This window comes from Rousettus aegyptiacus, unplaced genomic scaffold, assembly GCF_014176215.1.
Source record: "Rousettus aegyptiacus isolate mRouAeg1 unplaced genomic scaffold, mRouAeg1.p scaffold_m13_p_5, whole genome shotgun sequence".
NCBI lineage: Eukaryota > Metazoa > Chordata > Mammalia > Chiroptera > Pteropodidae > Rousettus > Rousettus aegyptiacus.
In genome coordinates, this window is record NW_023416308.1 from 90378538 (window position 1) to 90403322 (window position 24785).

Consider the following 24785-nt stretch of genomic DNA (forward strand, 5'->3'; position numbering starts at 1 on the left):
GATATAATTTTTGTTACACTTAAGAATGGAAGCAAATTGCCCCAAAACACCCTCCACAGGGCCCTCCCTTCCATTCCTTTTCTTTCTTCTCCCTACTTTCCTCCAAGATGGTAGCGCCTGGTTGTCGCTATCAGTCATCTTGGGCTAGAAAGAAGAAAGGAGTGTGAAAAGCATTTTCACTTTTTCTCCCTCATTATAAGAAATTATTTTCTGCAATAGTGGCAAGCATAACCCATAGCATCAGCATTTATTTAGTTTGAGAAATTGCCCTTTTTTCTTGAGATGAAAAAAATGTCTCACTGAAGATGAGCTGGAGGCTGAGAAAGAGATGGAAACCTGAGCTAAAAACTGCACAAATAGAGTACCTCTAGCTCAGGGGTGAGTGGATCTTTCTAAAATGGATATAGTTTTATTCAGGTGTCCCATAGCTTAATTTAAAGCATTTGGAAGATGTAAAGACTAAAAGTAGAGAAGACAAATGCCAGACTTTGAGGAGGGTGGATGTGACCAAGAAAAGTACCAGAAGGCTAGAGTATACTCTACTCAAATTAGAGCTTTTAAAATGTAGATGTATCACCCTCTGTGTCTATGAAGGAGCCATCCTTTATTTGCTTGGGGGAGGGGATGGAGAATGATCACATCTATAATGTGACAGTCATTTTTTAATTTAAAATAAATTCCATAGGTTAAATAGTGGCTTCAGTTTATAAAAATGTTGATGGTGCCTGGGAAATAAAGTGGGCGGTAAGTAGTTGTGGAGGCGAAATGCAAACTGTGTGAAAATTCAAAGATCCTTATTCCAAGTCAAAAGCAATTTATTTATTTTTAATTACAGTCATCATTGACATTAATCAAGCACAAATATTTTCCTATAGACCAAAAATTAATTAGCCCTGACAACTGAAGTCAAATCAGACTTTTGGGAATGACCTAATTGTTCTTTCTTGAGGGCTGGAGATTAGCTCGCCCTTGGTCATGGCATCAGGCCTGGCAAAGACGGAGGCCTCCCGATCTCTGTTAGGTGGGTTCCTTCTTGCCACAGAAAATGCAAAGGACAGAGTGGTTCGGTAAGGTCACAGTCCTCCCTGGTCATCTGTAATGCCCACCATCCTGAGAATTTTGTGAGTAAACATTACCCAGATTCCTGCTGTAATTCCCATTCACCATTTGTACATTTGACTGCCTGTCGCCTCGGTGGCTAGAAATTTCTCCCAGCTGCTGCTAGATGGGTGGGTCTACTAACCTCATCCCCACCTCCATTTTTCTGGCAGCTGCTCAAGTTTTCTGGATTGCACTGGTGACAGTGATCATCATAAGAGCTCCAATTCCACCCTGGTTATTTTTGGTAGTTGTGAGCAATCCAAGGACTTGGCTTTGGCTCTGTGTGGTTCGGATGTTTGGTAACCTTTTCCTGTGCAAGTACAGACAGGAGAGTCTTGACCTGCATCCATCCATCTATCCATCGGAAGTTTTCATGTCTTTCTGTTTTTCCTTGTTGAGAACCTTAGCAAATGCACAAGGAACCCTCTCTTTGACATAGCACTTTGTTTCTAATAAGAGATGGTGTGGAGAAGGCTGAATACTTATTGAGTGTCTATTGTTATTTTTTTTCTAGATTGAAAACATAGATGCCTGCTTGAATTTCCTGGCGGCTAAGGGAATAAACATCCAGGGGCTGTCTGCAGAAGGTGAGTCAGCGCTCGTCGTGAGGCTGCCTTTTTATCATTAGAAATGCCCACCTATTACTTACTGATGACGTGAATACAGTTAAGACCAGAGGTGCTGGTGGGCTCTTTTTTTTTTTTTTCCTTCTGGTTTTGAGGCATTAAAGCAGCTCAGTGCTTGTCTAGACTTGAGGATGCCACCTTTTTGACAAGCTAAAGAATCACTCCAAGAATGCATATTCAGCCATGCCGGCCATATCTGCAAGACACTGAGTGAATAGTGAAGACAACAGCTTCTCTCTGAGAATGGCTTACTCAAACAATGCTGATTTTATTTACCTGACTAGCGATTCAGTTAATTATCAAGCCAGGCCTTATCTGTGGGAGAGAGAACACTTAACCACAGAACATATTTAAACTACAGTTCCCAAGGAGAAATGCCTATACTTTATCTCTTTTATTAGAAGTAGTACTTTTCCTAGCTTAAAAAAATAAATAACAGCACTTGATTTATTAATGAGATGCTACATTTTGACATCCTGATTAGTTGTTAATTAACTCAGATTTGGTGGCCAATTAGCACATTCATGTTTGCTGGTGGTTTGCTGTTCAATTGGGTATGGTCTGGAGATGACTGGTCCGAATTCTCAGCCTCCTCAGGCAACATCATGCTCTGGAAACATGCACTCTCTCTCCTATTTGTAAACACAAGCAGCTGCCAGCTCCAAAGCTGCCATAGGCCCAGGAATCCTTCCAAACTCATTAGGCTGCACCTGCCTCCACTTTTCCCAGAACAGGTAAAGCAGTTTAGGCTTCAGATGCCACCACCTTTCCCTAGGGAGGTTGTGTTTTGAAAAGATGCCTGTTAGCATCGACTTCGGTGGTTGGGGTGGGGAGGAGGGGAGCGTTGAAGAAGGAAGCAGCCCAATGGAACAGGTAAGTTTGCGGATGCGATGGACTCCATCTGGGGCCCGTTCTTCGCCTCTGTTCTATGATGTGGGGAAAGCTTGCTTTTCCTGCCTGTGTTTCTAAACTGCAGTCTCTTCCAGCGTTGGGGGCAGGTGGTGACTCCTGGGGCCTCGTGGGTGTGTCGTGTCTCTGAGTGGGTCTGTTGGAATTCCCCAAGTGGGGACTCAGATGTGCTGGGCTCATCCCAGGTCAGGCCTTGTCACACTGCTTCCAGAGGTCTCTGAAGCAGCGGCTGGGTAATGAGTCTCAATCCCAGCTCTGTGAGGAGGCTCCTTGGTGGTTCCTTTGCCCTGCCTGGGGTGTGAGCCTTCCTCCATAGGGGTGAGATCAGAGTGGATTGACATGTGGCGTGCACATTGCTGGGGCAGGGGGTGCTTGATGGTGGTGTCACCCTGGGTAGGTAGGTAGGGAAATGCAAATTTTCATTCTGAGGAACTCATTATTTCCTTTTGGTGGAGAGTGCTTGTGAAGGCCTGTAGGTGGCGGGCACATGCTCCTCCTAGTTTCTGGGAGTGATTGGACCCCAGGCCTGTGCCCCTTGGCAGAGCATCAGCAGTGACAGAGCCTTGCTCAGCGGAAGGGGTTCTGTGGCCAGCATCGTCTCATGTGGCCTGGGGGGAAACTCCTGGCCACTCAGCCATCTATCTACTCATTGCCCTGCTTTTAGCCTGTTATTCTCCATCTCCTCCGCCCCTCTACCTGCCTCAGGCATAGAGAATCTACTCAATAAATATTTGTTGAATGAATAAGTACCGACTGTGCTTTTAAGGCTTTACATGTATCAATTACAGTTCTCACAGCTGAAGTTGGAATTTATAACAGGCTGAGTTTACAGATGAGGAAACACTGGCTTAAAGAGGTTATGCGTGACATCCCCAAGAGTCGGGATTTGAACCCAACTGTGCTGTGTTGACCCCCTTCCCCTCCACCCTCCACTCTTTTCTGCTGGGTCAAAACTCACTTAATGATATCTTGGCCAGCACTTAAAACTCTTAAGTTGTAGTCATTATTAGAACAGTTTTATGTCAGTACTTATGACTCAGTCCGGTTCATTTTTAAACTTCGATCTCAAACTCTCCTCAAAACTCTTTTTCCCTATGTCCCTCAGTGCAAGTGGCTTTGGAAGGTAATGGGTAGTTGAGGGCATGATAACGTGACTTCCTTTCCCTTCCCTTGTTCCTGTGCCCAAACCTCCAGGACTGGGGCAGCACAGAAGAAGCAGAATGCTGCTGATGGTGAAGTTGCTATCCTCCTCTTGGGTAACTGCCACTGTTGCTGTGTGGGGGTTTCTGCATGCCCTACTTGACCAGAGACTCACTCGCATGCTGCTCTCAGAGCCTTAGTAATCTTCTGTGGGATTTGACCAGTTCTTCCAGCTCACTCCCAGCTGGTGTCATTCATGTTCCATCCTCCTGATTCAGGTCCTTCTTTGTCCCCACACTAAGGTGGTCCCAATAAGGCTGTAGACCTCAGTCTCACGATACTTCCATTATCTGCTGTAGAACCAGCAGAAAAGTGTGGGCTCCATCTTCTGCTTGTAGTAGGTAGAATAGGCTTCCCATCAGCTGGAAGTCCCCCACCATACAATCTCTCTTCAGCTATTCTCCCCTCGTTCACATGGCCGGGGAACAGATCTGCCAACTCTCTGGTAAGCAGGTGTCCAACTGCAGGGACTGGAATGCCAGCACCCCCACTTAGAGTGAATCTCTTAGAGCCTCCTTGTCTTTGACTTCAAGGAGTACAGGGACCCCACCTTCTTTCTCCTTGGTGAGGGAGGAAGTATCCTGTCTCTCATCATCAAATATTTTTACGCTCCCCCACCCTCAGTGACATTTTCTCATCTAGATCTTCTTACATTGATTTTTTTATTTGGCGGGGGAGGGGAGAGTGAGGAATGATGATTATGATGTTTGTTAGTAAGACTGATTCTGAACTGGTACCATCTGATTGGATGGCAACCGGCCCCAACCTTTGTTAACTACTCGAACTTGTAAAGCAAGGGTACTTAGAGCCTTTCATCCTCATAAAATAGAGCCTTATAAAATAAGCCTTATTCACAATTTCAGGGTTACAACAATCTCACTTGACATACTGTTAAATTATAGGGCTAGAACCCATTTAATGAGAGCTCACCACATGTTGGTCACTGATCTAAGTGCTATACACATTTTATATCTTATTTAATCCCCTCAGCAACCTTATGAGGTCAGTATTCACATTATCCCCATCACACAGATGAGGAAACTAAGGCCCACGCGGTTGTTACACATGGGAAAAGGGAGACCCATGAGCTCAACAGTGGCTACTGACATCATCTGATTCAAGGCCTGATGTTTTCTACTACTCAGTGCTACCTACACTTCTAACCACCTGCTAAGCACTAGAAAAGCTTTATGGTGTTATAAGAAATCATGTAGTTTTAATGCTTTTTGTTTTCCTTTTGAAGACACTCGAGTGCCCTGAGGCTCCTCCTCTGATGAAAAAAAAAAAAAAAACAAAAACAGCAACAACAACAAAAAACCCATCAGCAGTTGGAAAGCCCCATAGGTATATCTCCACCCTTTCCCAGTGACTAAAGCTGGTTTCAGGAGGGTGTATGCACCTGACCTTGAAGTGTTTCAGAAGCTTCGGTTCTGCCTGGACTTGCCTGTCAGAGAGCCACAGGGAGCCTTTGTTGCAAGACATAGACAGCACATGCCTACAGGCAGAGGTACAGGCCCAGGTGAGCCTGGTGGAGATGCTCCTGGTTTGGGGCACGTCCCTTGGAATGGGCCTCTTTGCCCCCTTGGTAGTCCCAAAAGTTGGACCCATCATTTGCTCTTGGAGACTTGCCAGAGTCCTGTGAGCCTGGGCCTCACCCTGCTCTGAGTTAGTTTCAATATCTCTTTAACTCCTCCCTGACACACATGGCACCTGTCCTGACCATCTGTGATCCTGTCCCTGTGAGGAAGAATGGCCTTTATCTCTGGGAGTTTTGAGAACACCTGTGGTTTGTGGTACATGGCCCTGAGCCCATCTTCCTGTACAGGAGAATCAGAGGTCCAGGGATATGGCAGGCAGATCCTATTGAGTTCACCAAATGTTTGCAGGGCACATCCTATATGCCAGGCACACTGGGCTGCGCAGAGAGTCAAGTCATTTATACAAAACTAGCCTTAATTCCAACTAATAAGAAAGCTGTGTTAATGGTTATGTTCAGCATCCTGTGGTACCCAAAGAAAGGCAGTTCGGCCTTGCCTAGGGCAGTCAGGGGGTGCTAGACAGAGGCAGCAGTGTTTCCCTGGGTTTTACAGGATGTATAGGCATTCGCCAGACAGACAAAGAAGGTAAAAGGAAATCTAGACAGAAGATGGGGCATAGGTAATATGGTAGGAGCAAAGGACTAGCTCTTTATCAACCTCGTGGATTGGAGAAAGAGGAAGATTGTTCAGGTGCCTCCGGGAAGGAGTGCATGCTTTTGAAGTAAAACCAGTTGCTGCCTTGACGAGCTCAGACCTGGGTTTGCTGCTCTGATGTCCAGAGACCTAGATACCGGGCTTGCCCCCTCTCATCCTGAGCCAGAAAGCAGGAAGTCTTTCTGAGTCTGTAGGGTAAAAGCAGCAGGTGGATCACTTCCATTTCTTCCTCCTCACATCACCTGAGCTTGACAGTGCGTGTGGGTCCATTTCTGCCTCTCACCGGAAGGGACCCTGTAGCCTCTGCTTTCACTTCCTCACCACTTCCCCTGTGGGTAGAGTCATTGACAGGCTTGGTGAGCAGTACACAGAAGGGCTGCAGGAGTGGGGTGGAAAGTTATTTGGTGAATTTAGGTTGTGTAGATTGCCCATCTAGAAGAATAACGCCACAGAATCTGTAGTCAGCTGGGCGAGCCTGACACTCCCATGGCTTAAGGCACCTGAATAGGAATCCCGCACCTCTGTGGTCTGACACAGCCCTCCTTTTGGCTCCGAATCTCTTGTTCCTATAGAGCAGGTTCTTTGTATTAGATTATTCCAATACCTGTGTCTTTGTAAACCAGGCCCGAGGTTTCTCTTAAATAGGGTTAAAAAAAAACCAAAAAACTATCCTCTTTATTCTGCCCATTGTGCCAAACATTCCCTACAGCATCTTTGCAGATTAGTACCAGCCAATGGGAACAAAGAGATCTGTAAGAACCCAAAGAAGAGTCAAGGCAGTGCTGAATTCTAAGGGAAACTGGAATGTGGCTGTGTAATTTGTTCTTCAGTTTATATAGGGGCAGTCACAAGAGGAGAATGGAGATCAGGGTCCCTATGTTGGTTTAGACACCAGTTAGCCAGTGTCTCCTTGGACAAGTCAATTCTCTCTAGGTCTACATTTTTTCCCTTCTCTAAACATCAAGAGGGTGATAATAGTTGATTAGATACAAAATGATACCCTTTTTTCCAGTGCCTTGGGAAATGTCATGAAGGAAACATTTTTGTGGGCTGGCAAAATGACATTTTTTTTAGACTGTCTGTGGAGACTGCTTAACAGACCTCATTAAATGACATTTAGAAATATGAAAAGAATACAATTCTAGCTATTTTGGATATTGTCTGTTGTAGACCACCCATTGCGTAAACTGTGGCTTTCAGCCCCAAACAGACATTCACCACTCTTGAGTTTTGTGTTCCGGAAAGAAAATTAAACAGCCCAAATATCCAGCAACTGGTGAATGGATACACAAAATGTGGTATATCCATAAAATGAGATAGTGCTCGGCAATATAAAGAAACAAAGTAATGATCGATGCTGTAACCTGAATGAACCTTAAAAACATATGCTAGGTGAAAGACGCCAGATGCAAAAGTCTTTGTACTGCATTATTCCATTTATATAAAACATCCAGAATAGGCAAATCTGTAGAAACCGAAAGCAGATTAGAGGTTGCCTGGGAACAGTTTGGGAGTTGACTGTGGATGAGCATGAGGGCTCTTCCTAACTCTACTGAAATCATTGTGCACTTAAGTTTATGGATGGGAATTAAACCTCAGTAAAGCTGTTTAAAGAAAACCAGAAAATCACCTTTGAATTTTCTCTAATATGAAAATATTCATGATTGATTTCTTTCTCACACCTGTGACTTGCCTAGAGGAGATGCGAAGGAAGGATGGACAGCTTCTCAGACTTCCTTTAGGTGAAGAGCTCCATCGCGAGGTCTGTGCAGGCCGCAGTGACTATATTTTCTGAACCAAGAAGAGGTGTACTGAGTCAGGCTGTGTCCTAGGTGCTTTGCCTTCATTTTCTCAATTGATCTTCATTTAATTCTCATAACAACCCCGTGGGAAAGATACACAGCTAGCTGCTCATTTTAAAGATGAAAACTGAGGCTCGGAAAAGGTGAATCTTGTGAATACTCAAAAATGTCTTTCTGGTTCCAAAAATCACTGATCTTTATAATAAAAAAGTTGTCTCCTAAGAAAAAGTTTGTTTATGGGAGCACTGTGCTCTTTGACAGAAAAAAAGAAAAAAGATGTTTTAGGGTATTATACAAGAAACAGTTATGAAGAATAATTTAACAACCACAGAAGGCAGAGAATGTGGCAAAGCTGACTCCTTGTCTACACTGGGTCGAGCTGGTAGGTTGTGAGAGTGCTGATGTGGACATCTTTTGAGCCCCTGGATATGCTGATTTGTTAGTTCCTCCCTTCTTTGTTTTTCTTGCATGGTTTTAAAAAATGTATTATGGAATGTTTTACACATTCCATAACGAAAGAATACTTATAGAAGAAGAATGAAGAATACTTGTATGACCACCAGCTAGCTTAATAAAACATTATCTGGTGTGCTTTTTAAATTCACCACACATGATGAGTATACAAGCAAGCCAAGTTATACAGCGTTAGGAGACCAGGCTTTGAGCCAGAGAAACTTAGATTCAAATCCCAGCTCCAGCATTTATTACCTTGGGAGGTCCATAAAACCTTTCTGAGCCTCTGCTTGCCTATGGGTAGGAGAGGGTTAATAGTACTTCCTAGGTTGTAGGGATCAAATGAGATCGTGTATGTAAAGCGCTTAACCTGATACATACTAATTAGTAGCCCTCATCATTATAAATAAGTTATATATTGCCTGACAATTATAAAAGGCACTAAAAAATCTTATGTAGATTTCATCTGGCTCCACGGTTAGCTCTATTCTCTCCCTTCGGTAAATTCAGTGTTGGGCAATTGTCTGTTTTCCCAAATTCCTTGATAGATCCTAACCTGCATGCCAGCTCTTGATGATCTCATCTTGATTCTGTCCCTAACTCCTGTCACTATCCCGCTGGATGACCACGGGCATGTCATTTCACCCTCCATTTTTTCCATGAGCAAAAAGGGCCTACTGAATCATCCTGCCCAAGCCTCCTGCTCTGTGACCCTGAAGCACTTGTAAGAACATTTAGAAACAAAAGCACAACCTTCCAGAGGTAGGTCTGTGCTTCTCCTTTGGTTTCCTGAGGGTGGAGAAGGAAGCAGAGCTAAAGGGTTAAAGCTGAATGATCCAAACAAACAGGGGTGGGGGTGTTGGCTCGGCCACCTCCCTGGAACTTTCTCTGCTCCCTGCATTGCACACAGTGGTTTGTAAGCATCCTGATTTGTCCAGATCAGTCCTGGCTTGCACCTGTCATCCTGGTGTAATTAATAGCCCCCTCCATTTACTCTCAAAAATATTATGGTTTCAGAATAAATTATAAGGTCACCATAGTAAAAACCCCCATTTTTAGAACATGAAACTGGAACTGTATGGGATCTCATACAGGATTCTGGGGCTACAGTCATCACATAGTAACCAAGACCAGTGAAAGACTTCACTATTTACAGTGCGCTTTCACAACATGCTCTCGTTTGATCTACAGAACAACGTGTGTGATGGGGAAAGCTGTGTCAATATTGCCACTGAGGCCCTGAGAGAGTAACTGACTTGCCCAGGGTTGCACAGCTTGTAAGTGGTAGAGTACAGACTGGAACTTATGGCTCGGGTTTTCCAAAAGCTCTACTACTGTCAGTTTTGTCTCACAATCAGAAACTGCCAGCTCCCAAAGGAGAGAGTGAGGGCTGGAGTCTAGGAGTTTATTGTCAGTTTCTGCAGAGCTTGGGGGGTCGGGGGGATGCTCCAACAGGAAGTGATTCAGCCTGGCCTGACCAGCAGCTCACAGCCAGGGCATAGGCAGCCTTGCAGGGTGTCTTTGTCTGCAAGGACTTAGTTCATACCTTCTGCCCCTCAGCTGGTGCTTGGAGAAAACTCTTGTTCTTGTTTCTTTATCAGTAGCTTCTTCCCAGGCCTGGGGCTAACCTGTGGGTGCTCATTACCCATACAGCGAGGCTTCCCTTCCTCCCGACCCCACTCCCTTAGTTTAGGATATAAGCAAAGCAGAGGAAGCCCCAAAGTTTCCTCCTTCTGTGCCCCTCATACTGGGTGGCTCCGTTACTTCACCCTCAGGGTCAGTTTAAACCTTGACCATAAGCATCTGGTGTTTAAAAGAATTGCCACAAGAAGGGATTGCCCAGGGAGAAAAACCCTTGCATCCATAGCCTCTGTAATATAAATACTTTATCCCTTCTCTGCAGCTCTTTATGCATGCCTTGAGGCAAATGCATTTTAACATCTGAAAAATTCCCTTTGGGATCAAAATTTTCTTATCCCCACTTTTTTTTTTTTTTTTTTTTTTTTTTAGTATGGGAGAATTTTCGTATGATTTCCTTATGGAATCAAGTCCTATAGCCTCTCCCTACACCCATCCCCAATTAAAGTTGTTTATTCTTCGGACAAGAGAGACTCAGAGACTTGTATTTGAGGGGAGGATTGTGGAGTGGGACAGTAGCCACTTGGCACACTCCAAGTGGCTTGAAGTATAGAACACGGACTTGGCAGAGCCCCGTGGAGACCAACGAGTGTCCTCTGGCGATGGATCATTTGTTGTGCCCTTAGAACAAGCACAGTCTTGCTCCGACTTACTTTTTCGGTTGTGTCTTTACTGAGAATTTCTTCCTGGCACTTGCCAGACATCCAGTTGCAACTTGCCTCATGTATCCACTCTAATCCCAGCGGGGAGAATAAGCTAATTTCTTTGTGGTTTAGGCCTGATCTTAATTGACTGTGATACCAATTACATAAGTGTTCAGGAAATCTGTCATATCCCGGAGGAATTCAGCTCTTGTGAGGGCCAAAGCAGCCCATGGCACTGGAGCAAGAAACGACTCCTGCTCTAACCAGACTGTCTTTATTGTCTTGCAGAAATCAGGAACGGAAACCTCAAGGCTATTCTAGGCCTCTTCTTCAGCCTCTCCCGGTACAAGCAGCAGCAACAGCAGCCCCAGAAGCAGCCCCTCTCCTCGCCGCTGCCGCCTGCTGTGTCCCAGGCGGCCGGGGCCCCCTTCCAGTGCCAGACTGGCACTCCTCAGCAACAAGTGCCAGCCACTCCCCAAGCCCCGTGCCAGCCTCACCAGCCAGCGCCACATCAGCAGTCAAAAGCACAAGCCGAAATGCAGTCCAGGTGGGGGCTCCTTGCCAAATGACAATTCTGTGTCTTTCAGGGATCCTCCACACTGACCAAGTTCTATCCTATACTGAATGTGTTTTTCATTCGTGCTTCTTCGGTGTTGAGAACTACTGGTAGTTAGTGAGGAATTAGCATGACCTTGAACTGGAGGCCTCCTCCTGTGCCTGGCAGTGATGTGTACTTTTATGTCAGAATCGCCAGCAGCCAAAGCTAATTAGCTGTTCTTGCCTTAACTCTGGCCTATTACACAGAGGCTCATAGGCGGTAAACAGCCCCTAAAATAGACTTCAGACTTCTTTTGCATGTTTGCCTACAAGCTGGGTGTTTAGTTTTATGTGTGGGAGTAATTTTACTTATTGGAGGCAAAAGTTCTCTAGCAGATATCTCTCCTTTGCCAAAAGAGAAATGTCAAGAACAAAGATGTAAGATGGCAAATGGTCCTTAGCCACTTTCCGTGACAGGGCCAGCATCCCCTGATGGGAGCAGCGACTATTAAATGTGACTAGACTTTGTTGACCTTAGAGTGATGGTGGCCATGTCAGCTGTGGTCCTCTGATTTTGCAGGATTAGGGCCTGGATTTTATTGGTGTTCCCAGAGGGCCACTGGGACTCATCATAGAATGACCTGCCAGCAGAGTTCCAGGGGAGTTACCATCTAACTTTGTTATAATGGGAATAGTCACACTCCTAAACCACTCTGCAAAAGATCACCTTATAAAATATTTGTTTTAATGGAGAGAAAAGGGAAGATTAGGAACCTAGAGTGTTTTTGACTCAGAGTAAACTTCTAGAGAAAAGTCCCCAACAATTACTGTTTTTTTAAGCTATAAACCGATAGCTATCGAACCTCAATGTCACTGATCAGATCAGTTGCTTGATTTCATTTAATATGTGCTAAAGAGTAATGGCCTTTTCTTTCAAGTCCCCTAGAGCACTAGCATCAATAATCATAGGGCTTCTCACATACTTTCTCACCATTAGTAGCCCATTGTAGGTGGTCAAAGCACAAAGCAGTTCAGACAAAGCAGATGCCTTATAGATGTTACAGTTTTTCTTTTCCATGAGAAGTGCTATTTTCTAATTGTGATGCTGTTAAAAGCGGCAGTGATGGATGTGATGTAAATCAGATTCTCTAATGAATTATCTAATTGTATCCAATTCACATTATGGAGATTTGTGGGCTAGCAGACAATGAGGAATAGACCACCAGGCAGCCAGCCTCTGCCCCCTGGCCCTGGAGAACCACCAGAGTGGGAGTTATCGTCTGATCAGAGGTCCCTGACTGACCTGGATGATTGAGTGATCGAGACATCATTTTGCACATTGATTCTGCAGAGTGCTTATTCTCCAGATGATAACTTGCCAGGGAGGGGTCCTAGGCGGGGTGTGGAGGGGAGTTGGGGAATTGAAGGAATCTGGGTTAAGTTGCTGTAGCTGTTCCTGAAGTTCTTCTCAGATGCTTGAATCTGCCAATACACATTCATTTATTTAGTTAGTATTTGAATGCTTTCTGTGTGCCAGACACTGTTCTAGGCACTTAGGGGTCAAGAGTGAATGAGGTGGCCACGGTGCCCGCAGTCTACATTCTACTGGAGGAAGCAGGCACATAAACAAGGGAGAGAAATATCAGATAGTGGTGTTAAAAATAGATGATGGGATTCAAAGGGGTTGGGTCAATAATTCAGGTTGGGCTGATAAGAAAGTCTCTGAGGACATGACACCCAAGTGGAAATAGGAAATGACAAAGAGTGACCTGTGTGAAGCTCAGGTGTGAAATAGATCAGGCAGAGGGAGCAGCTGGTGCAAAGGTCCTAAGATAGATGTGTGGCAGGTTGGAAAAGCAGGAAGGAGGCTAGTGTGGCTGGAGCTCAGTGCATGAGGAGAGGCGGGAAGTGAAAAGGCGACCTGTAAACAGAGGGCTGCCACCATTCTGTGGAGGACAGTGTGACTGGTGGCTCCTGGAGTTGAGCAGTGCTGTAGCCCAGAGGCCAGGTCACAGAGCGCTGGCTAAACTGGGTATAGAGTTTGTATTTCATTCTAGAAGTGACAGAATGCTGGGTGGTGACCATGCAATGCAATATACATATGATGCATTATCAGATTGTATACTTGAAACCTATTTGATTTTATTAACCAATGTCACCCCAATAATTTTAATGAAAATAAAATAAAATCTATATTGTTTCTCTCAAAAAAAAAAAAAAAGTGATAGGAAGCCATTGGAGAGTCTTGAGCAGGGGAGAGACTTGATTTGATTTAGTTTTTCAAAAAGTCAACATTGTGGCTTTCTGGAGAGTAAGGCTGTGGAGGAGTAAGAATAAGAGGAAGGACCCCAGTTAAGGAACTCCTGTGGTCCTCTAGGATTGAGGTGGTGGAGCAGATATGGAGATAGGCCAACTCAGGATATTTTGGAGGATGAGCCAGCAGGACTATAGGTAGACTGACTGCCTAGAGTGAAAGAGAGAGGAATCACAGATAAAGCCTAGATTTCTGGCTTGAGCAGTTAAACAAATATGGTTTTTCTCCATATGAGGAAGCTGGGGAGAGGAACACATGTGCACTGTGGCTCTTCAGAAGAGGGGAATAGAAAGCATTCCTCAAATTTAGCCATAAAACCCTTCTTATTTTATAGAGCATATCAGTGCATAGGGTTCCAAGGAACCTGCATTGAGAAACAGTGTGTCACTGAGCTGTGCCAGCCTGAGACATTCATTTTCATGATAGGCATTTGTTATCGTAAAAGAACCAGATGTTCCAGTCAGGACACCCATTTCCAGTAAGAAAAAAAAAAATCCTACTATTAATAAACACTTTAAAGAAGAGCCAGACTCACTTAAGCCAGGTTTTTATATTCATTTATTCCAGAGTGGTTCCTGCCCTCATGGCTCCTCACCCTGAAATGTGACACAGACTGGTCTTTGTAGGTGCTGTATGTCCTCATTTGTCCTTCATTGTGCCCAGATTGGATTACTTCTGCAGACAAATGGTTTCATCCATTATATGCTGATACTTTCTCATTTTACTTCCAGAAGATAATCTTTTTAAGTTCTAGAGATATGGTAGCCCATGCTAGCATTCTGGCTATAAATTTAAGACTAGTGAAGTTGCCTTACTGGCTCAGTTCCATTGTATTACTGTCTGCAAATTCTGACTTTGATAACCAAAGTCCCAATGGTAGTGATTTTGATTCTTGATCATCAATGTCAAATGTTGATATGAGCCTCAAATACCAGGTTTGTTTTGGTCCTCTGTTAGGACTCTGCGAGATATGAACATGCCTAAATACTATTATACCTCTTGGGATAGCAAATGCTAAAATTTGGCAACTTCCCCATGGCATTTATGAATAAAGGGCTTGTGGAAGCTGGCCAAGGACATTTGAGACATTGGCATGAAGGAAGCAGATCAACACTTCCATGAGGGCCAAATGGAGAGGCACTTTTACCTCTTTGCTTCAGCCCTTCTCATTAATACACATGATGACTGAGAACTTGACCCACATTGCAGCTCATGAAGTTCCTCACCAGTCTGGAAGTCCAGGAGAGAAGCATAATCCCCAAGACCTGCTTCCCTCTCCCCCTGTGTCTACCTTACATATTATCAATATTCAGCTGTTGAGGAAATTTTTTTTTAATTTTCATTTTTTTCTGTCTTTTCCTTCACTTCCTAAGTCGAGTGACACCAGCATTATATTTCTCATCCCAGATCCTTTTACGAACATGGTATAGGACGTATGGATTCAAGAAGATAAATGTTTCCATTTTTCATAAGGCAGTAAATACATTTAACTTGCAAATATCAGTACCCTTGTTTTGGCTAACTCTATATGGGACATTTCAGACATTCATCTGAAAAAACAGCCTGATAGAACAAGCATGTGAATAGAAGCATCTAAATACTTTAGAAAGGTATAAAGTTTACTTGTCAGAGATCCCTCGCTTTCGATATAATTACGGGAAGAAGACTTTCTAGTGTCTGGTAGCAGAAAATATATTTGGTGTTTGAAAGAAAAAAAAAAGAAAACCACAAAAGCTGTCAGGTAATCTTGATAGCATGTTCTTCACATTGGAAATTGATCAAATCAGAAAAGTTAGCATGTCGTGGGAAAAAGCGGGCAGAGGGGAAACCAGGAGCCATTCCCATCGTAACGAGACTCCTGTTGTTTATTTGTGTGTCTAACGCATCTTCTCTCCCCTCACTCATCTCTTCCACTTTTTTTCTTTCCTGTCATGCAGTGCATCATCCAAGGACTCACCTCAAAGCAAAATCATCCGCTTCACTCTGGGTCAGAAAAAGATCTCTAGGTTAGACTTTGTGTCCTGAAAAGCATGGTTTCAACCCGGTCCGCTCTTCCCTCTGTTCTGGCTATGTTTCCCTCTGGCCTCTCTCCCCGTTTCATGTTTGCAGTTCAAGAAAACCAAACATGCTTTGGTCAATGATCCAACGGTGGAGAGTTTTGAGAGTGGCCGTGGAGTTAGTGAAGTGTGTGTATGTGTGTTGGGGGGAGGGAGGGGGGGAGGGAAAGTAAATGAGGTGGAGGAGGTGGGGTTTTTGTAATGTTTCTGCATTCAGTTGATTTTGGTTTTGATTGCTTGGTCATCAGAATCCATTCTGATTTAGGGAGAGGTGAGTGTCTAGGTGGTTTTCATAGTGGCTTAATGATGAGTTTGGCTCCCTGCTCTGTCCTGACCCTGATCCCACCTCACCAGCATCTCACTTATGTGTGTTGTGCTTTTTGTTGTTAAAATTACTAATGGGGGATTGGTTTTCTTCTGAGTTACGAAGACCTGAAGCATGAATCCAGTTGGTCAGAGGAGATAAAGCAATGAGGCAGCTATCTCATTTTCGTTTCTGGATGCTCTGTGTACCATGGCAAGACCACTTCAGTTTCCTAAAATAAAAATTAGGCTTGCTCACTAAGTGGTTTTCTTGGCTCAAGAGTTAGGCGTCCACTGTACCCTGAGGACCCATTCCAGGGTATGGGAAATGCCAGTTATGCCATCGTCTCAGTTATTTTAAAAGTATCAATAACTAACATTTCTTGAATGCTTTTTATGCACCAATTTGAATTCAGTATCTTTTTTACCCTTCACATCAGTCTCGTGGTAGGTCACATTATTATCCCAATTTTACAAGTGAGAAAACTAAAATTCAGGAAGTTTGGTAAGTTATGCAAGATCACAGAGCAAGGTGGAAAACCAGGATTTGAGCCTAGGTGATCTAACCCCAGTACCCTCACTTTGTCCGCTGGGTACACTTCTGCCCTCCCCTTTGTTGAATTCCGGTATTTATGTGGTCGTTGAGGCTGCTTTTTAAAATCTTATGTTTCGACAATTACTCCCAGCCTTTTGCCTCACATTGCACCTGTGGCATCCTAATGGAAGTGGAATCTCCTCCTCGTTATGACAAGTGTTTATTTTTCACTGACTTCTCACTTAATGCTAAAAGGATTCCGACACTTCCTTTCTATCTGTATTTATGTAACAAATACGCACTGAACGTCTGTTTGCTGCCCCACTCTGTTAGGCTCTAGTTTAGTTGCCTTTTCTAAAGAGAGTTTACTTTTCTAAAAAACTTACACAAGGAGAACCCCAGCTCAGGCTCTGCCTGCCATAGGGTGGGGCATGGGGGGAGAAGCCACCTGCAGTTGCTTTTCTGTAGAACAGACTAGGTTCTGGGGGTCAGGAGGGAACCTATATCCATCACTGCTTCTCGTAGCCACGTGTCTAGGTCAGTTCGGGTTGCTATAACAAAGGCTGGGTGACTTAACAGAAATTTAGTTCTGGAGGCTGGGAAGTCAGGTCAGGATGCCAGCATAGTCAGGTCAGGGTGCCAGCATAGTCAGGTCCAGATGAGGTCCTTCTTTCAGATGTTCAGATAGCAGCCTTCTTGCTGCGTCCTCACATGGTGGAGAACGGAGAAAGAGGAAGCGAGCTCTCCCCCATCTCCTCATAAGGCACTGGTGCCGTCGCGAGGCGTCCACCTTCGTGACCTGATTACCTCCCAAAGGCCCCTTCTTCAGACACCATGACACTGAGGCTAGGGTTACAACGTCTGAATGGGGGTTGGGGAGACAGGCACAAATGTGCAGCTTATAGCACCATACTAGTGACTGCTCTCCCTAACAAAGAATATGAGACCTAAGTCAGAACGGGTACCCACTGCCCTGGCAAGCTGGGTTCCCATGTTTTTGAGTGCCATACAAATGTGCATGCATAGGAAAGGAGAGGGGCGGGTGAGCTTGGGGGAAGCATGAACTCTAGTGTTTATTCACACGATGTGCTTAGGTCTGGGAGATAAAATAGGAGCTAGCTGGGAAAACATCTGATTGGGAGCACAAGCCAGTCCTGTGCATGATTTGTTATCAGTCCCAGGTGATGGAAGGAAGTAGTGGTCGGGAAGCAGTGGGAACAGAGGAAGGAATGAAGGATGAGGGCTTGTCTGCTCCTGCCCTAAGCGCCTGTGGGCGCAGCGCTTTCGAGTTAACCGAAAACAGGGTCTGGCTTTCCTTCAGGGTCATATCCCTCACCTAGAGTTCCTTTTGGATGCATTTAGTCTCTGAGGAAGCCAATAAAGGGATGCTTTTATGCTATTTATTAGGCAGATAATACTTTATTTATAATAATAATTCTTGTCTTCACTTACCCCATCCCACCCCCATCCCTACCCCTATCCCGGAGCATGATCCTGGTGGGCATTTCAGCCCATCAGAGACCACAAGTGTAGCAGAAAGTTTGGTTGCCAAAAGAAATAGCCCTACCCCTTCTGGCTGAGTAGCACACCTGTCCTAAAGCTCTGGAAACAGGTCTGTTCTTCAGGTACAAACACTGAACAAATGTCTGACAGACCCAAACACCTTGATGGGCACCAGGGATGCTGAGCAAGGTGGAAAGCCTCACTCATGAATCTGGATGCAGAGAAGGAGCTTATGGAGGGAACTGGTACAGAAATGAAGGATTTTAATGGATTTCTGCCTTGGACCACTATTTTTGTCCTTCGGCATCCCCGGTGAACCCCAGGTATTTAGGCTCATTCTACTTGTAGGAAGCAGAGAAACAAAGAGGCTGAGAGTGTAGCTTTGTAGTTAATTCTAGTGAAAGCCTGTCTTCACCACTTACTGTGTTACTTGGGCAAATTATTTAATCTCTATAAGCTTGTGTTTCCTTATTGATAAAATGAGATAGTCCTGTCTTACAGTGCTATCTGGATTAAATAAAGTCATGTCCAGTTCTTTAATACCTGGCATGTAGCCAGTACACCATAACTAACGGATATGGCACATTGGTGTTTTGGGTTGATCTGGGCCAGGTTAAAGCCACCAGGCACTTCTAGCAAGCAAGTCCCACAGAGTTGATCTTTACACAGACCATCTTGTGGAGAGGAATCAGAGGGGCTAGTAGTTCGGGCCTCTTGACCCAGCTGCTGAAAAGCACATGCCGTGGAGATGAGAGATTTAGCATTTATCATCTTGTGTAACAAAAAGCATCTCTGATTATGATCCCCACCCCCCACAGCCCTAAGCATGTGCACGCAAGCTGCTGTCCTTCTTGGGAGGGCCGTCTTCTGCTCCTGGCCTTTGAAGTGGTTTTGAGGGGAAGAATGGCTTTCTTCTCACCAGCACGTACAGAGCGTAGAGCCAAGATGCACTGTGCAGGTTACATGCCAGGACTGATAGCTTTACCACCCTGCCTGCTGGGCCCTGCACATTGGAGAAATTGACCGTGGCTCCAATAACAACAGGGTTCTTCCTCCATCTCTTTGTTCCACCCCGTTTGTTAAACTTAATTTTTTAAAAAAGCAACATGTATATCTTTCAAAGAATCTGTGTTCTCTGTCATTTTGTAACTGTATCTGAACATGGAACGCTCATGAGAAGTAGAGGTCCTCTTCTGGAACCTTCCGGTGTTATAAATGGTGTGGAGGTATAAATGACTCAGGCTTGACTTTGCATGCTCCCCTCTCGCTGCTTTTTTCCATGAGGCAGGCACCCTGGGCAGCATCTGCTTTGGTACCTGCAGCTGCTCCCCATGAGCAAGACCCAGCTCTTCAGCAAGGAGGAATTCTAGCATACAGACAGCAGCTGCTTCCAGGCTGGGGCATGATGGAATTCTCCTGATGCACAAGGATGTTAATAATAATGAACTTCAAAATGTTAGCCAGAGGCCTAGGGTCTGTGTCACTGTAAACTAGACGATACTCTGCTTTTCTACTCTAGCTCTTCTCTCAGCCTCCCTAATTAATGCCTCATTCCTGGAGGGCAGGACAAAGTCCGATTCATACTGACATACAGGGTCCTCCCTACTCTGGCCCTGTGTCCTTCAGCCTCGGTTCTTCTCCGTCTTCCCCCCACATCCCAGCACGCAACCAGCCTTTCTTTGTCTGTACTCTTATGCGGGCTTCCGTCTGCATAACACGTCTGCCTCTCACTACGACTCCCTGCCTTCTTGCCCTCTCCTCACATTCCCATTCCACATGCCACATCTTGCTCTGGAGTCATGTTTTGTTTTGTTTTGTTTCGTTTTTACTCCTATTAGCACCTGGTCTTCCTAGGTGGCCTCCCATCCAAGTACTAACCAGGCCCGACCTTGCTTAGCTTCCGTGGAATTGTTTTTATTTGGATCCTTCCCTGACCATCTCACCAACCTCCAAGGTTATCCTTTTACTTCTTGGAATTACTTCTGACCTTTGCATATTCTTTTATTAGTGTGTGTATAATTTCGATATCAGCTGGGGGCAAATCTGCCCTTTAAGATCTGGAGAAGACTGAACTGGAACCCTGCGTTATTCTGTTTGGGCTGCTATAACATAATACCGCAGACTGGCTTATAAACAACAGCAGTGTATTTCTCACAGTTCTGGAGGCCGAAAGTGCAGGAGCACGGTGTCTGTATGGTGAGGTCTGGTGAAGGCCTCGCCCAGGTTGCGTACTGTTGACTTCCTACTGTGTCCTCGTGTGGTGGAAGGGGGAAGCTAGCTCTTTGGATCCTCTTTTGTAAGAGCACTAATATCATTCATGAGGGTTCCACCTAATGACATAATCACCTCCCAAAGGCCCTGTCTCCTGGTACCATCACATTGGTCATTAGGTTTCAACACATGAATTTTGGGAGAACACAGATATTCAGACCATAGCAAGCACCTTCAATTTGGAAGCAGTTCAGTGCTCTCCATGTGATAGCTCAGGTTATCTTAGGTTCTCACAGTCGCATTTGGCTTTGAGATTCTATATTCAAAGTCCTGTACTTGTAAATCAATGTAAATTAATTTAGCTTGTGAATTGACTCACCATCCCCCCAAAATGTTTTGGTTCCCTCATAGGTGGACCTAAGCCTGTTTCCTTACTTCCTACCTACCACACTTCATTCATGGCCTTTCTTTGGGAGGTGGGCTTGCTGAAAATTTCAGAGGGATGAGGAGGCTTACTTGGGAACAAGCAACTACCTTAACCCGTTCACAAAAGAACCCAAATATTAACGCACATTGTTGACATAGATTCTCTCCGAAACTTGGAAGAAATTACTTGGTCTTCATCCAGTTTTCCCATTTGGTCAAGTTCAGGAAGCTCTCCTGACTAGGATGTAGTGGTGATGGGGGTAGAAAGTAACATGGGTTGTCTTGAGCTTTGGTGGCTTTTGATGACTAGTGTGTGTCAGCCGTCCTTTATTTGCCATGCCAGCTGCCCTCAAGGCCTTCAGGAACTCCCCCTTCATGTCCCAGGAAACTTGGCACAGTTCTGCAGCCATGCGAAGGATATGTCACTCCCATCAAAGGAGCATCTCTAGGTCCTGACTCAACAAAGAGAATCTGACTGTGACCACCTTTCTTAGACCAAGACTAAAAATGTTTCACTCTGGGGAATGGGGCCCACAGATGGCTCAGAGGTACCCCAAGTAACATAAGGTCTCAAATAGTCATAGATACTTGGATGAAGCAGTTTTTCTTTTGGAATGTTCCTTAGGGAGATGGTAAGTCCTGTCTGTCTGCCAAAGCCTATCTTGATTCTTTGAAAATGTTCATCTTAGACACACATGATGATTTTATCCAGCTCTCTTCTGATACTTTAACCTAGATTCATCTATTTCCTTTCTTATTTGCTTGATATTTTTTGTTCCATAGCATGGTTCTTTTATGATAATGGCCAATTCCTTTATGAATTTATGCTCAGTGAGAGGATGAAAGAACGAGCCACCATGCAATGAGTACTTACAACAGAATAGAAATTAAGTACCATTTCAAGTTTACAACTATCTCACTGGGTATGTTATCTCAAGGCTGCAGAGATGGGACATGAATCTATGAGAGATTATAAAACTGGTTTAATATCATTTGTGTGGAATAAGCTCATATTCTCTTCATTATACCACAGTGCTTCACAAAGGACCAGACTGCCAACCTAATTCGAGCTCGTGTCCATCTCGTTTAATACTTTGACATCTTGCCCCTGTAGAGGCCCTGTGCTGCCATGAAAAATCTGTGGTTCAACCCCCTATCCGGGTAGTGGGGGCTCTCCAGCAACTCTGAAAGGAATGCATCTTTTCCCTCATTGCCTTTTGCTTCCCTGCTCTCTGCAGATTACCCACTAAAGCAGAATGTTTTAAACAGTGTTACTCTGCGCCACTTAATACCGTTGCTGTGACGTCATCCTGGAACAAGCCCATGATCCTTTTCCGGACCAATCCGTGGACTCCTGCAGAGTCCAGCCCAAAAGAGCCCCACATCCGCACCTGCAGAAACTCTGCCACAGGCTCTGAGTACTTAGATAGCGCTGACTTGGAAGACTTGCACTATGCTGTTGACATTGGAAGCAGAACCAAGAAGTAGCGAGATGCCTTTGCTGGACCTCGTTGATCAGCTGTGGCTTCCAAACACAGATGATGACATTGCAGGTCTTGCACCCTTCTCTACACCTGTCTTTATGGGGTAAATTAACAGAAGGGCAAATCCTCCTAGTGCAATGGGAAGTGATGCTCTATTGGAGGAAGAACTCACCCCCTTCTCTTTTAGCTCCCAGTCAAGGAACTAGGCCAGCTTTTCTTCTTAACTGTACAAATTTACAATCCTCTCACACCAGCTCGTGTTCTCTGTTTACTCAGCAACCATCTTTCTTGGTTGGCCAACAAGAAAAGCTTAAAGTGATTGCCTGCTTATAACTAAAATGCTTCCAGACTGCAGACTTCGTCGGTGTGTACAGATTTGCATGGAAAGAGAAGGCTGAAAGCTTTATGAGTTGAATATTCGGACTTATCACTGGATCTAATGCTAGTCGGCTGAGATTCCCACTGGAACCTGTGGCTTTTAAACACAGCAAAAAGTGGGTTTTAGCAAGGAGATATAACTAAATATTTCATCATTTATTCATTTTGCAACTTCAATGGTTGGAAACAGCCTGCTTAAGTAGTCCCTGAACCAAAATTCTGAGCTGGGGTCTTACCCTTAACTCTTTGGGGAATGGGCCATAATAGCTTTAAATGCATTGCAGGGAAGTCAGCTGATTTTCTTAAACCACCCAAAATGAGGTGTTTTATTTAAAGGGAAAGTAGTGTGTGTGTGTGTGTGTGTGTTTGGCTAATAGATTCCTGCTAGTTTTACAGAAAGGATGTATGATTTTTATCCATCTACTATGCAGATAAGCTGGGCTGAAGCCTCAAAGTAATGCCTAGAGAGACAGGTTGTCAGGTGTCGAAGGAAAGTGTGCGTCTGAACAAGTGTTTCCATCCAGGCCATACGTTTTCATTGCAGATGTGTTGGATTCTGAATGATAGCAGCCTCCTCTCTGATCATTATAAATTGTCTTTTTCTTGATACTTATATCTCTGGATTATGGCAAACACCATTTTCAACACCTACCAGAAGAAATACACAAACAGCTTAGAGTCTTAATGGGCCTTTATGTTCCATGTTTGATAGAATTAGAAATGACATGGTTTGGCTCTGTTGTAAAAATATTCATTCGAGAGGAAAAAAGAAGACCAGCTTTGTATTTTTAGTCAGCAAACACAGTCAAATATTTTTCCTTCAAAATGTCTCTTTGCTTGAAGGAAAACTGGTCACGTTTTGCCGTTGTACTTCATCCGTGTCGTTACCAGCTAGTTGTCTGTAGTGGCTCCGCTAAACGCTTTGGTGGCAACCTCCGCAGACCCAGTGTCGTGAATGGTTTCTTTTACTGCCTGCATGGTTGCGATTCCTCCTTCTGCGACACTCGTGTTCTCCCGAGACCAAATCCGTTACTCTGCTGCTTTTGCCTTTTAGACTTCCAGGTCCCACCGCAAGGGTCTCCGCTGCAGGCAGCGACGCCAAAACACGCGGAGGGGCAGCCGTTGCCAACAACCGACGCAGCCAGAGCTTTAACAACTATGACAAGTCCAAACCGGTCACCTCCCCACCCCCACCGCCGCCACCAAGCAGCCACGAGAAAGGTGAGTCCCGTTCTGGGGGGAGGAGGGAGGTCCTTTTTGACATCTTCCTCACAGCAGATCCAGTTCTTTTGGGTGAGCTTATTCGGAGGGTGGGGTGGCACATAAGGTGGTGGGAATGGGTCACAAGGACATACTTGGCTGGTAGGAACTTTGTCAGCAGAGACGGGAAGAAATGTCGTCATATTCATAGTTACCAGCAAGAATAGCTGTATTTGTCTGGGTGGGGCCCATAAGATACCTGGCTACAGACAGAAGCAATGTAGCATTTGCAATTTAAAAATACATTTTCATAGTATTTTCTCTATGTAGTAGGTGGTTTTCCAGAAATGCAAACTTCTTGGGGCATGCATTTTGTGACCTGATAAGCATTTTACCCGTCAGAAGAGATGTGGGAGAAATTAGGAAAGAGGGAGTTTTCACCCTTTGAAAAAAAGTCAGAAATGTGTGTTGGCTAAATGAAGATCTTGGCTACATATAAGGAGAAGGCAACATTGCTCTTGGTGTTCCGATGATGTAACTTTTACCAAAAAAGGATATGATTTTTTACTATACATAGCACTGAGCGTTTGGGATGGAGATTAAAGGTGGGTAGCCCCATCAGGGCTCTTGGGCAGAAGGTAGTGAAACAAACCTTTGCTTGCTTCAGTCTGTGTCTTGTGAGACACTGGAGAAACTGAGGCAGCTTAGAAGGTTCTTCAGTAGAAGGCAGAGTCCCCTCCTTCAATCCTCCCAGGCAAAGTGGTCTAGACGTCTTGGGGGGGCATGTGTCCAGGTCTCTTGGAGGCATTTCCTACGTGATGGGATGGGAGCTTCCTAGGGCTTGTCCTGACATGCCCCTCTTCAGCCCCGAGACCCAGGAGAGCTGCCTTCCACTCCCTACACAGCTCCAGGATCCTGGGCAGCCCTCCACTGTGAATGAGATCAGAACCTCCCCCGTCCACCCCTCCAGCTCAGGATGACTTGGTTCAGAAGAGATGGGTACTCCCCCCTCTAGAATACCAGAGAAAATATGAAGGAAATTTATATAAGGCTGACAGATACACATGGCAGAAGGTTTCCCAGACAAGCACTGGGAACTCTGCAACTAGCAGGAAAGCCATAACCAGGGTGTCTCAACCAGTCAAGACTTTGTCATCCAGCCCTTGGCTTCTGCCTGAAGCAAACCATTTTTCTTTTTTTCCTCTCTCCCCCTATCCCTATCCCCTCACCGCCTTTCATTTTCTTCGTCATACCCAAGCGTGTTCTTTTTAA

At 44.8% G+C, this 24785-nt stretch overlaps 1 protein-coding gene across 13 annotated transcripts in view; it reads left to right on the plus strand.

The window, feature by feature from the left end:
* Nucleotides 1–24785, plus strand: part of NAV2 (neuron navigator 2) — a 678828-nt gene that overhangs the window by 456411 nt on the left and 197632 nt on the right. For 10 of the 13 annotated variants that reach the window (XM_016164919.2, XM_036220728.1, XM_016164909.2 and 7 more), the window contains 4 exons: nt 1616–1688; nt 10854–11112; nt 15354–15422; nt 23368–23534. In XM_016164919.2, the coding sequence (XP_016020405.2) occupies nt 1616–1688; nt 10854–11112; nt 15354–15422; nt 23368–23534 (568 nt within the window). The remainder of the gene's footprint in view (nt 1–1615; nt 1689–10853; nt 11113–15353; nt 15423–23367; nt 23535–24785) is intronic. The other 3 variants (XM_016164924.2, XM_016164914.2, XM_016164916.2) reach the window with 1 other exon arrangement.